The sequence below is a fragment of the Rattus norvegicus genome, chromosome 6 (genome assembly GCF_036323735.1).
Source record: "Rattus norvegicus strain BN/NHsdMcwi chromosome 6, GRCr8, whole genome shotgun sequence".
In the NCBI taxonomy this organism is placed as follows: domain Eukaryota; kingdom Metazoa; phylum Chordata; class Mammalia; order Rodentia; family Muridae; genus Rattus; species Rattus norvegicus.
The window spans coordinates 54,201,822-54,215,108 of record NC_086024.1 but is presented as its reverse complement, the minus strand read 5'-3'; the positions used below and the strand labels follow the sequence as shown (position 1 = coordinate 54,215,108).

Genomic DNA, 13,287 nt, shown 5'->3' with positions numbered 1-13,287 from the left:
CTCTGTCCTTTTTCACCTACTATCTACTGTTCACCTATTCTTGTTTTTATAAGACCTTCAGGTGCATCACTAGGTTACTTATGACTTACTAAGCTGCTTTCAATCAGCACTCACACTATAAATGCTTCTCTTAAAACTGCCTTTTCTGTATTTGAAAAGTTCTTATACCTGGCTTTCATTTTTGTTTAATTTTATGAATTCTGAATTTTCCTCATTGATTTTGTCAATAGCCCACTTAGTCATTCCACACAGTAGGGTCAGCTGAGAACAGTGGTTCATACTTATAAGTCCAACAATTGGGAGTTACATTCAGGTGGATCAGGAGTTCAAAGTCATCTTACTGAGCAAGTGTGAGGTATCCCTAAGCTGTGTGAACCCTGTCAGAGAAGGAGAAAGTGACACAACTCTCCCGCTCACCTCCACACTCTTGCACAGTTTCTGTAGTGTCTTTTTATACCGATCTCCAGTTTTACTCTATTTTTATCTGATAAGATTCAAGAAACTATGTGGGTTATTTTCTATTACTTAGGACTTGCTTGCTGTGTCCTAAGATAGAGAATGTTTTAGAGAGGTTTGCAAGGGCTGCCAAGAAGAATGTGGATTCTGTAGTTCGTGGATACATATCCCACAGATTTCTGTTAAGTCTATTTGATCTTAAGTACAATTGGGTTCTAATGTTTTTCTGTTGAGTTTTTTCTTGACCTATCTACTGATGGAGGATTATTATACACAGACCAATTTGAGCTTTTATGGCCATTATTTGTGTTATGAAGCTGAAAATCCCAAATGAAGCTGGTGCATATGTATTTACAATTGTTGTATCTTTTCAAGGAACTGTCCTTTTATTAATATAGTATGACTTTTATCTTTTCCTACTAATTTTGACCTGAAGTCTATTATATCAGCTATTAGAGCCACTGTGCCCAGCTTGCTTTTGGCTTACTTGATAGACTGACTGCCATACCTTTATTTGTTTAGTTTGTCTGTGTCTTTTACAGGGAAGATTAGTTTTGGAAGACAAACTATAGCAATATTACCTTGAGATAGAGACTGGCTTTGAATTCCCTATATCACTGAAAATGACCTTAGACTCCTGTCTACGCCTCTTGAGTGCTACATGTTTTCTGCAATGATGGGGATTGAACCCTACTGCAAAGGAATCAAGTAATAAGACTTGGATAAACCACGACTTCTATGGTGTGAGAAGGGAATTATGGGAAGGTGAAGGCTGGGAGGAGGGGAATATCTAATTGTATGTTTGAATTTGGCACTAATCTCCATCTGACTCATAAGCCCCATTTATATAGAATAAACTAAATATGTCTTGTGAATACTATTTAAAGACATGAACTACTAAGTATAATCTCATAACTTGTGTAGATGACAGCAAGAGGACTAGCAGCTGCAGGCTATCTTGGATACGAAGAAAACTGAAAGCCAACCTGGGATGCATGAGACTGTCTTAAGAGGAAAACAAGTGAGCTAAATCTGGATGGTGGTGTATAATTTATAATCTCAGATTCAGGAGGAGGAGGCCAAAGAACTGCCACAAATCTGAAGACCTTTTAGGTTACAAAGCCAGATCGTGTTTCCAAAATGCCAAGCCAGGGATGGAGCTCAGTGTTAAGAGGAGCATTTGAACAGCGAGTATAAGGTCCTATGTTCACAGTCTAATGGAAGGGGGGAGAAAGGAAGGAAAGAAGGAAAGAAGGAAGGAAGACAGGAAGGAGGGATGAAGGGAGGAGGGTGGGAGCAAAGGGAAGGGAAGGGAAGGGAAGAGAAAAGAAAAGCAAGAACTGAGATTTGAAATCTGGTCAGCTGTAAGTATGATGGTGTATACTTTGATTGTGACCAAATTAATTTCCTATTAAAGCAAAATCATCAGCAATCCCAGAAGAAATATTTAGAAATTAGGTGTTTTAACAAACAGTAGTCATAACGTTGTGGATCAAGCCTCAAGGAGACAGAGGGCAGCCCTGAAATGGCCCAGACTCCAGCATTCTGAGGGATATTCACAGTGAGATAAAGAAAAAGGAAAGAAAGGAAATAAAAAAATTATAAAATGGAATTTTCAGAGGCCAGTAAAACTACAAAAACCAAAAGAAAATTTAAGAAACAATAACCAAAAGTACTATCTGAAGTTTAAAAGGAGTGAACGGCTTCAACAGGAAAGATGAATAAAGGAAAGCTTGTGAGTCCGTGATGCATTGGATGGAAACCATCTGGAGGAGAAGAGAAAGAACACTAAACAACCAGACCCGAAGCAGGTGTGCAAGGCCTTATCGCTAACTAGAGCCCCATAAGGAAAGGAAGAGGCACAAAATCTATTTAGAGAAGAAAAGAACCCCACTGTCACCCAAATCACAAAAAGCATAAATTTATAGATTTGGGGAGATCAGCTGCTGAAGTGGAATAATTCTGAAGAGAAGCCTGCCTGGGTATATCAAAACCAATGGCCCAGAGGGAAGCTTGAGAGTGGTGCTGAGAAAGGAAGACAGTCACAAACTGGGAACCAACATAAAGACTGAGGACAGAAAACAACCCAACAATGTGTCTAAAGAGCTAAAAGAAAACATGTCCCTAATTTTAGTAAAAACATTCAAGACTAACTACAATGAGAATATTTCTGGCAAAAAATATTTCCAAAACAACAAAGTTTGCTGCTATAAGATTCACCTCTGTCCTGGCAGATTTTAACTGCAGACTTCTACAGGTGTACTTTGAGAATCTGTATCCTAAAGGTCTCCAAAGCTGTCTGCACCCTGTCCTTTGACCATCCTTCTTGCTTTCTGGCCCCAATTTCAGCAGGAAGTAACTATAGAAGAGATTATGGCTCCCTAACGAACAACAAAAAAGGCTAGAATTAGATTTCTAATCCAGGACAAAAGGCTGAGATGCCTATTAATAAGTCAAAGTTGATTAAGGCTTCCAGATTTTCCCAGAGACCTTCAGTCTCTACCTGGTAAACAATCCTCCTGGCTGCTGGTGGTGGTGGTGGTGGTGTGTGTGTGTGTGGGGGGGGGTGCATGTGTGTGTCTGTGGAAGGGGGTGGGACGGTGTGGGGGGGTGGGCTCTATCATCACCTTCTCCCGCCTAGGGATTGGAGTGAGCCTTCCCTTCCCCCAGCTCCTCTGATCCTAGCTGAGATCTCTTAGACACTGGATCACTAACCAGGTAGCATACACCAGCTGAGATGAGGCCCCTAACACAATTACAGCAGAGGACTCCCAGATCTGGGTTCAATCAGAGAAGATGCACCTAATCCTCAAGACACTGGAAGCCCCAGGAAGTTTAGAGGTCCAGGAGGAGGCATGGGGGGGTTGCGGGGGAGGAGGTATGGGATGTGGAACCCTCGAGGAAGGTAAGACCAGGAGGGGAATAAAATCTGGAGTGTAGAAAGAAAGAGAGAGAGAGAGAGAGAGAGAGAGAGAGAGAGAGAGAGAGATCAGTAAAATACATATGGCAACAAAACTCTGGAGATTAAAAAAAGCTTCTAAGTAATTCATGATTGAAGGAAGAAATCACAAACTGAAATTTTGGAACACTTGAGGCAGAATAAAGATGAAAGGAGAAATGATCAAAACTGTGGTGCTTCAAAGGAAACTGTACAAGTCTAAGTGCTTATTCTGGCTGTTACAAGGAAAAAACAAAACCGGTCAAAGATTAGTGTTGAGGGCAGGGAGACACTCTGTGGTTTAAACACCTTCACACAGCACAAGGACCTGAGTGCATCTGCATTGTCCAGGGAAAGTTTGCTATTTGGTGTGGTCTGTAAGTCCATTGCTAGTTGTAGGGCTGGGGCCAGGCACGGGAGGATCTCTAGGCATCTCTGGCCAGCCAGTCTAGCTAATGGATGAGCTTTAGGTTCAGCGAGAGATTCTGTCTTTAAAAATAAGGTAGAGGGACTGGAGAGATGGCTCAATGATTAAGAACACTGGCTGCTCTTCCACAGAACCTGGGTTTGATTACCAGTATCCACATGGCAGCGCACACAGTCTGTTACTCCAGTTCTAGGGGACCTGACACTGTTCTCTGGGTTCTGTGGGCAATTCATGGCTCGCATGCTGGCTTGCTTGGTTCCGTCCGTCCATCCGTCCTTCCTTCCTTCCTTCCTTTCTTCCTTCCTTCCTTCCTTTCCTTCCTTCCTTCTTTCCTTCCTTCCTTCTTTATTTTTCTTTGGTTATTTAAAAAAATAAAAAGTTTGTAGAATCCTGAATAGATAACTATTAAAAAAGAAAAGATATCAACAATATAAAATGTTGGGGCTATCACCAAGAGTCCTACAATATTAAAGAACAGTTAAGTGACTCTTAGACATTATGCTGATATACTGGATGACTTCGATGAATAGACAGATACCTGGCAAGTCACAAAATCAAAACTCATTTCAAGGTAAATAAAGAAACCAATTAAATGGCCAAATCTGCACTCATGAACTTCCTATAAAAAAGCACAGCTCAGAGGGCTTTAGTAATGGAACTTATTGAGACCAATACTAAACTGGTAAAAGAAGAAGGTAATGGTGAAGAAAATTATATAACAATATCTTTTATGAATAGGGACATAAGCACTCTTAACAAAAATCAAGTAAACCAAACACAGGAATATATAACAAGGGCAATACATCAAGACAAGGGTTTTGCAGGAGATTTAGAGTAAATTACTGTCATGTATCTTATTAACAAAATAAAAGGGACAAAACTGTACTATGATATCAATTGTTTAAGAAAAGAACAATACTATTGCTAATTTAAAATTTTCAGGAAATTAGAAATAGACAATTTGTTTAATTTGGCAAAGGTCATCTATGACCTTTATAGCTGGATGAGTTTTCGATTTAGGACAATCAGAAACACTGGGAACAGAAAGCATTTTGGGGAATGCCATCATATTAAAGATAAGCGTGAATTAATAATTACCAAAGGAAACAGAAGGAGATCGTGGTACATTCCATATGCTCTTTACAGACCGTCAAAGTCTATAATACATTTTAAAAGAACTTTCCTAAAATAGCCATGATTATAAAAATATCAGAGCCTCAACAATCTGCAATATTCCCTGAGAGAACATCAAACCCACAAAATAAAAGAGAAGTGACACCACATTCCCATATGTAACTCAAGCAAGACTGTCACTATCTACAATGAGACAAACTCACCAAGATGGACCAGAATAACTTTGCCAGAGTGATTAATGCCCCGCACCCCATGGCTGTTGGAATGAAAGGGCTCTGTGCTTGGTACATGTTAGCTAGCTCTCATGAGAAGACAGGACAATGTGGGACACAGAGATGATGACCCGCTCTTCCCTGCTGGCATCCAAGAGTTGCAGAGTCTTCAGGTTTGTCTTAGTGGTTCAATTTTATCTATGATAATCCATGATCTGGGAAACTTGTCCTAAAAACAACTACTTCACTATGGCAGCTTCCATCATGTTTAGTAATGAGAGAAGCACACCGGGAGAAAAGAGGACAGAGAAACGTGCAACTCCCCTCTTATCCTCAACACATCAGATCTGCACACACAAACGTGTCATCAGATCTGCACACATGAACGTGACATCAAACCTCTGCACTCACAAACGTGTCATCAGACCTCTGCACACATGAACGTGTCATCTGACCTCTGCACACATGAACGTGTCATCTGACCTCTGCACACATGAACGTGTCATCTGATCTCTGCACACATGAATGTGTCATCTGACCTCTGCACACACGAACGTGACATCAGATCTCTGCACACATGAATGTGACATCAAACCTCTGCACTCACAAACGTTGTCATCAGACCTCTGCACTCACAAACGTGTCATCTGATCTCTGCACTCACAAACGTGTCATCTGATCTCTGCACACACGAACATGACATCAGATCTCTGCACACATGAACATGACATCAGATCTCTGCACACATGAATGTGTCATCTGACCTCTGCACACACGAACGTGACATCAGATCTCTGCACACATGAATGTGTCATCTGACCTCTGCACACACGAACGTGACATCAGATCTCTGCACACATGAATGTGACATCAAACCTCTGCACTCACAAACGTTGTCATCAGACCTCTGCACTCACAAACGTGTCATCTGACCTCTGCACTCATAAACGTGTCATCTGATCTCTGTACACACGAATACATGTCACTGCTCTACTACCTGTTTGGCACCAGCCCAGAAACTTTAGACAAAATTTGGTTTCCAAATCTCCCCCCTTTTGTTTAATGTCTGTCCCCCAACCTCCAGCCTTCCTTCAACAAATCCCTGGATGCATTTGTCCAGCATTTATTTGTAGGCCTCCATGTCCCCTTCATCTTTTAAACTCTGTGTTTATGATCTAAACAGTTTATATTTGTTATCTCACAAGGGTGTACTGTAACATTTTATCAATCGGGTAATTAAGGCAAGGAGCTGAGATGCGGGCACAGGTTGCTTGGTTTCAGTGTCTCTGTTAATAGGGCATCAATTACTATTATGAGGTAATGAGTCACTGTGGCGAGAAACATATACATATGTATTTTGAAATAAGATTTCTAAACATTGGCATTTCCGACATTTGGGACTGGATCTAGATTGTGGGGTGACTGTGCTTTATATTACAAAGTACTTAGTGAAGACCTCCATTCACTCGATGTCTGTAGTAACTCTACCTTGAGTTAAGGGCCACCTCAAATGTCTCCAATATTGTTAAACATCACTTAGGGACAAGTCTATTGCTGAAGAACCTCTGCTTTGCGATGTTGGTAAGATCTGCTACGAGACACAGGAACAGTACAAAACCTCTCCATAATGCAACTGCTTCAAGTCAAACACTCTACAGAGAACAGCACCTGCTTACAGTCAAACACTCTACAGAGAACAACAGAGCCCATTTGTCCAGAAAATACAAACACATTCTCTTCTCCAGAATAATCAACAATGAACAACTTTGAGCATATTCTGAATTATTCTGAGAACAATCTTCTATTTAGCCAAAAAAACATTAAAACCACTTTGATACAGACATAAACCAAGTTTACATGTCCTTACCTTTAGGGCTGACATTATAGTTTGCTCAGCTGCTGCTGAGAATGAGCTCTGACTGGCAACCACCTACAACAGAGTTTCAATGTAATTACAATTTTGCTTAAGGCATTTATTTTTGTAGACACTAATTTTGACTGGAACATTAACAAAACTTCCCAGAAAATAATTAGCATATTATCATTGCTTTATAGTAATAATATCTCATACCTGCCTTAGAACTAACTTACTGAAAACTACTTTAATATATAAAACAGGCATTACAGGGGAGGCATTAGGCATTCAATTTTAATGATAAGATAAAGGTCAGAAGAGCACTATATTTACTAATTTCTTTAAAAACATTCGTTTTTATTTAGGCTGACTATTGTTTTCACAATATTTAAAACAGTAAGATCAGATGTTTCCATTTCTACAAATCAATATAAATATTAATAAAGAGTGGCCCCTGGTGCCTTGCAGAAATGACTAAAGGACATGGAAGGTTTCTTGTCATTTTATTTCTTTGAACTTTCCTGCTAACTCTTGAGAATATCTTTCATTTAATGTATAAAATATGTATTTTAGAAGGTCAAATTGATAAAAGAATTTTTAAAAATCACCCAAAGTATAATATAGCACTTGAAAATTCATGTGAAGACCACACTTTGATTTTTGTTTTTGTGGTTACTCTTTTCTCTTCTGCTTTGCTTGTTGAATGAGTCTTGTTAAGGAGCTCGGATGGCCTCCCAATGCTTCTGCCTCAGCCTCCCAGGTGCTACCATTATGTGGCTTAGAGGTGCAGTTTCCTTCAGGCCTTCTGAATACTTGGTAAAATAAAGAAAAAGGTCACCTTTGTTACTGACTGGTGCAGCTTAAACAGGGAGTTCACCACACCCACATTTCTCTTCTGTCCTTCAGTGAGAGGCCCAATCACCTGGCTTGCATCTCCTTGAGTAGAGAGCTGTAAGAATTCAACATACAAAGACATTAGCAAGATGACAGCTTGTATCTTTTGTTTGTTTTTGCTTTGTTTGTCTGTTTGTTTAGCCAGGAGATAGTGCATATCTTGCTGACAAAGAGAATGTTAAACAGGAATATTCATTCGGGTCACATTAAATATAGCTTTGGGCATCAGGCACAAGAAATATCCATGGAGGAAACACATCAATGTATGACTCCAGTTAGTCTTCCTAAGACCGTCCGGATTAATACTTCATGGCAATGGGCCATTGAGGCATGTGTGCTCCAATGCCCCTCGTGCCCTGTCATCTGATACATCATCACAGAGACCTAAATAACACTGCAACTGTCAATAGGCTTTGCTGAAAGCAAACCCTAAAATAAGTAATAACTTAAAAGGCAAGGAAAGGAGAAAACCCTTGTGTATAGTCCACAACTATCTTAGTATTCCAAGGAAGTGAATGGTGGAAAGACATAGTCATCATCCTATTTTTTTATAGTCTTTTTAAAAGAAATTGCCCATGACTGAATTATGTGTGTATGGGCAATAAGAAGTAAAATTATAAACTTTCATTTCCTCATTCTTACTTCTCAGAACATGATTTTAAGAGGAAGAACATAGACTGCCTTATTAAATTAATCTATATCAGTTACAGTTTAGATTTAAGAAAAAGACCCACGCATCAACCACTCTCATGATGATGCCATTACAGCCTAATTCTCTAGAACATTGTTATCCACAGGACATTATGTAGGCTCCCTTCATAGCTGGAGATCACTTCTTAGGCATATGCAGTACTGACGTTTTAGGAGACAGAGCAGAAAACATCTCCTACTGTCCTATAACCCAGGTAACCATGACAAAAAGAACCTCTACTTTACCTTTCTCCTTCCTTTTGATAAGTTCTTACAAATGTATATTTTCAAAATTAAATTCAACCTCTACTTTTTCAATACAAATAAAACAGTATTAATTGTTTATAAAAGAGAGTACTAGTTTGTTAAAGCTGTTAATCCATCACACTGGTTATGAAGTCAACCTAAGAAGGAAGTCCAACCAAGTTAAGGAAGTCTTTCAGGAAGATCAGATTTCTAACTTGAAATCAAGTTAGTTCCAAAATTGTCAATATGTATTTAAGTATGTGGAATGAAAAAAGCTTTCTTTTCCTATAGTAACCAGCACTCAGAAGAGCTCACAAATCCAACTTACTCAGCTGACAGTGTGGAGAACTTACCCCTCTCAAGGACAAGTCTTGTAGGAGAGGGCTCTGTGAGGTGCCCATGGGGTTTGGTACTAGGGAGGCGCTCCTACAGTAGAATGGCAACAGCTAACGTGGGGCAAGAATACATGCAGATGTTACTCTCACTTTCCTGGGCATTTATGCCACAAGCTTCAGGGCACGAGGGTGCATGCTTGTGGTCACAGTTACCAAGGAGGCTGAGGGAGGCTCCCGTCCACCAGTTCAAGGCCAGCAGAATGTGGTTAAGAAAAAGGAAGCTGTGACCTGAAACTATACACTCTTTAAGATCTAATCTCTCTTTGTAATCTCAAAGTAATTTTGAAGAATAAAGGAATGGAAAAGATGTGAAATTTTTTTCAGTGTAGTTATTTTATACTTAACTAAGGGAAAAACTTACTGCTAGAAAACTGTGGGACTCATTTTATTATTGAGGGTTGGTCCTTTTGTAAAGTTCTGTCACTACAGAAGCCCATTTCACATCTACTAGGAAGCTATATAGAACAATACATAATCAAAAATATTGGTCTGAAGAAAGGGAATGCTCAAAACTCCTCTTGGGAGTATATTGTAGCCACTTTGGAAATATTCCAGGAATTTGTCAAAAGCAAATATGAATTTAACTTAGTAACCTAGCAATTAAAGTCCCAGTTTATACAAGAAAAATTATAAGGCATATTCACTTAGATGTAATGTTCACACAATCAAATAGTCATATAATATCATTCATATGATAGCTTAAAGTTAAAACACAAATGCCAACCAACTTATAAAGTGAATATATACATCAACATCACTTGGCAATTAACATGGAGCCACATGCTAATACATGGTATATCATGGAAGAGCCCTGAAAACAATGTAAGTGCCAGAAGCCAGTCACATAATAAACTACCTTATTTACATAGATAACTAGCGTAGAGAGATCCGCGGAAATGAAAGATTAGTAGTTGCATTGAACTGAGGTACAAATGAATGTGGCATTTACTGTGAGGTGAACTGGTTTATGAGCACACTCAAGCCACCAAGTGGGACACTGGGCTCACTGCGGCAGATGCCCTAAAGTGCTTCTGGTTTTTTATTTTGTTTTGTTTTGCTTCATGAAGGACAGAGGAATTCCAGATTTCCAGATTGTCTAGGTTCCTGACTGATGCTTTGACAGTCTGGTTGAGCTACAGTTAAGAAAAAATGCCAAGTTCAATACAGTTACACAGTTGTACAAGGAAATTATATACTTATGGGAGCAAATTAAGATAGTATATCTGAATGAAAACCAAGGAACAAAAATAAAGGCACTACTGTGGAACTAGTTTTGAGGAAGGGAGAACTGGATCTGCCTGTCATCCTGACCTCACTGTGCAGCGTGATATGCAGCCCACTCAGCTAGTGGTCCCCGCATCTCACCAACACTGCCTGTCACTCTCCCTTAGGGAAACAATCTAAGGGAAAACAGTACAAGGAACACTATGTCCCTACACTTACCTAGTCTGTTAAACATGACTCTGTTTGTGTTTGCCCTCTCTTCTTTCTGTTCCCTCACACACATACATAGATAACTGTTTTCTAAATCACACATGGATTATGGCTGATAATCTGCTTTCTGAATCATACATAGATTATGGTTCTTTACCCCCAAATCTATCAGATCGTATCTTTCTTAAGATGGGACATTCTCTTACAAAACTATAATTCTTTTATCAACTTTGAAAATTTACTTTGATAATGTGCTTTTATTTGGGACCCATCAAATCTACAAGGGGTTCTGGTTCCTTTTAATGGGAAGCAGGATTAGAGGCCAAGACTAAGACACTAAGCATTCTCATAGCTACTGACCTCTGTGATCACTCTTAGTTACTGAAGCAGACAAGTCTTTGATTCCCTGGACCTCCACTTCCCTCAGCCTTCATCCTCCAGAGTAACTTGTCTACCTTTTTCTGTGGTTACATATCTTGCTGTCCAACTCTTCTACCTTTCATTCAATCTTACTGGTGTCAATGACTCCCATTTTTCCTTATTTCCACACTTTCTGGCTTAGATTCCATAAAGTTTTAACATCCATGTACCTGACTTCAATTTGGGTCTGGATAGTCTATCAATTTTATACACAAGGGGGAAGAGAGTCTAGGATGAAAGGATTCATGCAGAAAAAAAATCTTTCTTGGTTAAGCAACACCCACACCTGATGTGAGATGTCAATGAACTTCAGGGACCACACTCTCAATCTACGACTATCAAACTACAGTGCCAGGCAGCTTGGTTACAGATGCCATTCGCCTTCTCAGAGACAGGCAAGACTGTCCAAACCATGGTCCTCTGTTCTTCGTCTCCAAAACCTCAGTTCTCCTTACTCCTGCATAGCTTCATCCAGGAGTATTCAGAAACTTTGTATCTGATAGTGCTCCACATACCCCTAGATAATATCTTATTAAAAAGATATTATCCAATATCTTGTCCAATTATCTGTCAGTGTCCCAGTCATTTCACAAGTGCACAGAAACCATCCTTTATCTTAATTACTTAGGGCCCAAGTTGTGTCCTGTTTCTGCTGTATTTCTATCCCCGCCCCCTTCCCAATGGGTAACTTTCACAAACATTTTAGCAGCTTTCCTTTCTAGAAAAATCTACACAATGGAGTACTATTCAGCTATTAAAAACAATGACTTCATGAAATTCGAAGGCAAATGGATGGAACTAGAAAATATCATCCTGAGTGAGATAATCCAATCACAAAAGAACACACATTGTATGCACTCACTGATAAGTGGATATTAGGCAAAAAGTTCGGAATGCCCAAGATATAATTCATAGACCACATGAAGCTCAAGAAGGAAGACCAAAGTGTGGATGCTTCCGTCCTTCTTAGAAGGAGGAACAAAATACTCAGGGGAGGTAGAGGGTGGGAGGGACTTGGGAGGAAGAGTGGAGGGGAGGAGAAAAAGGCATGGAAGGATAAGATATGGGAAGAGACAGGGGAGATGTACAGAGGGTCAGAAAACTGAACAGAGGTGTGTAGCAATGGGGGATAGAGACTAGGGGTAGCCACCAGCAAGTCCCAGATGCCAGGAAAGCAAGAGGCTCCCAGGACCCAATAGGGATGAGATTAGCTGAAATGCCCAACAAAGGGGAAGGAGAACCTGTAGAGACCATATCCAGAGGTTAGGCAAGGCCCCTGGTTGGGGGATGGGGACACCCACTCATCTCCAAATTTTTAACCCAGAAGGGCTCCTGTCTAAGGAAATATGGGGGCAAAGTGTGGAGCAGAGGCTGAAGGAAAGGCCATCCAGAGACTGCCCCACCTGGGGATCCATCCCATATACAAGCACCAAACCCAGTCACTATTGCAGATGCCAAGTGCTTGCTGACAGGAGCCTAATATAACTATCTCCTGAGAGACTCTGCCAGATCCTGACAAATACAGGGGTGAATGCTTGCAGACAACCATTGAACTGAGCATGGGGACACCAATGGAGAAGTCAGGGAAAGGACTAAGGAGCTGAATGGGTTTGCAATCCCATAGGAAGAACAACAATATCAAACAACCAGACCCTGTCCCCCAGAGCTCCCAGGGACTAAAGCACCAACCAAAGAGTACACATGGACTGACCCATGGCTCCAGCTGCAAATGTACAACAGGATGCCCTTATCTGGCATCAATGGAGGGGAGGCCCTTGGTCCTGTTAAAGCTTGATTCCCCAGTGTAGGGGAATGCCAGCAAGGTAAGGTAGGAGTGGGTGGGGGAACACCCTCATAGAAGCAGGGGGAAAGGGAATGGGAGAGGGAGGAACCAAGAAAGGGAATAATATTTGAAATGTAAGTGAATAAAGTAGCCAACATAAATAAATGAATGAATAAATAAATAAAATCTCAAAAGAAGTTTGCACTTCTCACCACTCACTTTCTGACCCTCCTCTTTTAGCCTACCCATCTACAAAGACAACCCCTATCAAAGTCACAACAGAGTCGCACATTGACAAAATTGTGATTATCATCTGACTCTGATCAGCAGCTTGACACAGTGGTCAAACTCCTCTTCCAACACTTTCCTAGCAGCCTTATGAACATCACTACACTCATCATCT

General features: G+C 40.3%; 1 protein-coding gene across 2 annotated transcripts in view; it reads right to left on the bottom strand.

Moving 5' to 3' along the window:
- The window catches only part of Cog5 (component of oligomeric golgi complex 5), a 297,903-nt gene that overhangs the window by 52,761 nt on the left and 231,855 nt on the right, over positions 1-13,287 (bottom strand). For both annotated transcript variants that reach the window (XM_039078121.2, NM_001398787.1), the window contains exons 15-16: positions 7,861-7,971; positions 7,035-7,097 (exon numbers count right to left, since the gene is read on the bottom strand). In XM_039078121.2, the coding sequence (XP_038934049.1) occupies positions 7,035-7,097; positions 7,861-7,971 (174 nt within the window). The remainder of the gene's footprint in view (positions 1-7,034; positions 7,098-7,860; positions 7,972-13,287) is intronic.